This window comes from Humulus lupulus, chromosome 7 (assembly GCF_963169125.1).
Source record: "Humulus lupulus chromosome 7, drHumLupu1.1, whole genome shotgun sequence".
Lineage (NCBI taxonomy): Eukaryota > Viridiplantae > Streptophyta > Magnoliopsida > Rosales > Cannabaceae > Humulus > Humulus lupulus.
This window is the reverse complement of record NC_084799.1, coordinates 3,794,541-3,796,562: the sequence shown is the minus strand read 5'-3', so window position 1 is coordinate 3,796,562 and position 2,022 is coordinate 3,794,541. Positions and strand designations below refer to the sequence as shown.

The 2,022-nt window shown below is 34.6% G+C and overlaps 1 protein-coding gene across 1 annotated transcript; it reads right to left on the bottom strand.

Moving 5' to 3' along the window:
• Positions 1-483: 483 nt before the first annotated feature.
• LOC133789712 (uncharacterized) lies at positions 484-1,782 on the bottom strand. The gene is made up of 4 exons (XM_062227481.1): positions 1,586-1,782; positions 1,419-1,508; positions 891-1,335; positions 484-845 (listed from the first exon to the last, which is right to left on the bottom strand). The coding sequence occupies exons 1-4, from the start codon at positions 1,607-1,609 to the stop codon at positions 484-486; spliced, it is 921 nt and encodes a 306-aa protein (XP_062083465.1). The 5' UTR covers positions 1,610-1,782.
• Between the last annotated feature and the right edge of the window lie 240 nt (positions 1,783-2,022).

The window sequence follows — 2,022 nt, the reverse complement described above, 5'->3', positions numbered from 1 at the left end:
TGGCGACATGTCGTTAGTGATTGGTCGTTGGTGATACCTCGTCGGTGAAAGTCAATATCAATGACGACTTTACAAGTCGTTGGTAAAAAAAAGTATCACTGATGACAATGTCGTTAGTGATAATTTAACCTTTTTTTTTTTTTTAATGCTTTTAACTATTAATGACGACTTAGTCGTCATTGATAATATTATCAATGACGACTATGTCGTTAGTGTTATTTATTTATTTTTAAATTATTAATTAATATAAAAATAATTAATTATTTCATTTTTTTATAACTAATTAATATAAAAAATAATTTAATTAAAAATAAAACATATAACAAACTAAAAATGTTCATATTAAATTTTAAAAAGTCATACATGGAAATATAAAATACTAAAGTGTTCATAAAACATAAATAAATACATAATCAATAGTCCATAAAACGTATATATAAATACTAAAAGAAATTTGTAGTAGCATCGTCATCGTCATCATCACTAGCATTTCTCGGAATTTGTTGTTGAGGAACATTTGGCATCTGTGGGTAGTAGGGCAGCACCTGCGAACTTGGCATCATCGGCGATGTTTGCTGCCCATGTGGTGTAGGCATCATTGGCGATGTTTGCTGGCCATGTGATGTAGGCATCATCGATGATGTTTGCTGCCCATATTGCTGCCCTTGTGGTATCGGCATCATCTGAAAAGTATGCGGCATCTGAGACATTTGTTGTGTCGGCATCATTTGTGGCGTCCGTGACTGAGAAACTTGAGACGTCTGAGGCGATTGTGTCATCATCTGCATCATTACTTGTGAACTGTTTGGCGACTGTGACATCATCTGGAAGAATGACTGGAACATCTGATATTGTTGAAATTGAATCATGTGTTCAGGGGTTAAAGATGCAGACGAATGAATAGGAGGTTGTTGTAGTAGTTGCTGAAAAGGAAAGAGGAGTCTGTTGCGATTGCTGATGTTGAAAACCCATTGGCTGAAAAGATGGACCAGATCCATCTCTAGGCATATGAGAATGAGATGGTCGTGGATGCGTTGGTTGCGTTGGAGCTGCATTATTCATCTCAAGATCCATTTCAGCACGTTCCTCAGGAGACAGTTTTTGAGACAATATCTGAACTTGTCTTTGCAATTGAGCTACTGTCTGCTGTAAGTCGGGCTGGTTAGTAGTTGTTGGTTGTGTACGCCGTTTTGATGATTGTCCTTTCAATTTGCGACCCACTCCTCGGTTATGGCCACGCCTCTCTCCAAGAGTCTCATGGAGTATCTCAATCTCAGAAACTTCTGTAGAGTCAGAAGTACTAGATCGGCTGTCATAAGTATTCTTCATCCGTTCCTATTTTAAGAATAAGTCAGAAAGTAAAATCAAATTATAATTATTTGAATATATTTAAAAGTAATTAATTTATATAATCTTACCCATTCATTTTTGGCATAGTCGTTGACAAAGGTGTTTGTGCATTTCTTTGTATGACAATCCTTCCAATTCTCAATGTAACCCTTGCTTTGCTGATAAATATAAATTGTAAGAAAATTATAATTAAATTAAACTTCATTAAATATATATTATATATACATTAACTTACATTTTCATGAAGGGTTTCGGCCATTGTTATCGACCCTTGTGTTGAAGAGTATTTTATCTTCTGCCGATTGAGAGAATTTTGCTTAGAACGAGCAATAAACTGAGGAGATGTGAACAACTGACATATTAGTCGCCATTGTTCTTCATTGAGTTCATTGGGGGGGTTTTTGACAGCGTTTTCGAAGTCTTCTGGTTTTGTGTAATATTCCTTGAAATGTGCCAAGCCTAATATTCTTTCTCGTCTTGTATTTTTCGGCCATCTCAGCTAATGCTATTAATGTTGCATTGTCGTCAATCTGATAATAATACTGCATTTGACAAAAAAAATATGTTAATAACATACTAATAATAACATTTATTAATTTAGATATAAATTTTTAAAAATTTACTCAAAGTTTGGTTAAGATAAGGTGTTCGTATTGCTCCAGAACATTTGCC

Bases quoted from the DNA above. Each gene is read 5' to 3' on its own strand.
- LOC133789712 (XM_062227481.1), bottom strand. From the start codon at position 1,609: ATGGCCGAAACCCTTCATGAAAAT. The intron at 1,336-1,418 runs GTAAGATTATAT...TTCTTAAAATAG, and splicing joins ACTATGCCAAAAATGAATGG to GAACGGATGAAGAATACTTA. The intron at 846-890 runs GCATCTTTAACC...CAACAATATCAG, and splicing joins AACCTCCTATTCATTCGTCT to ATGTTCCAGTCATTCTTCCA.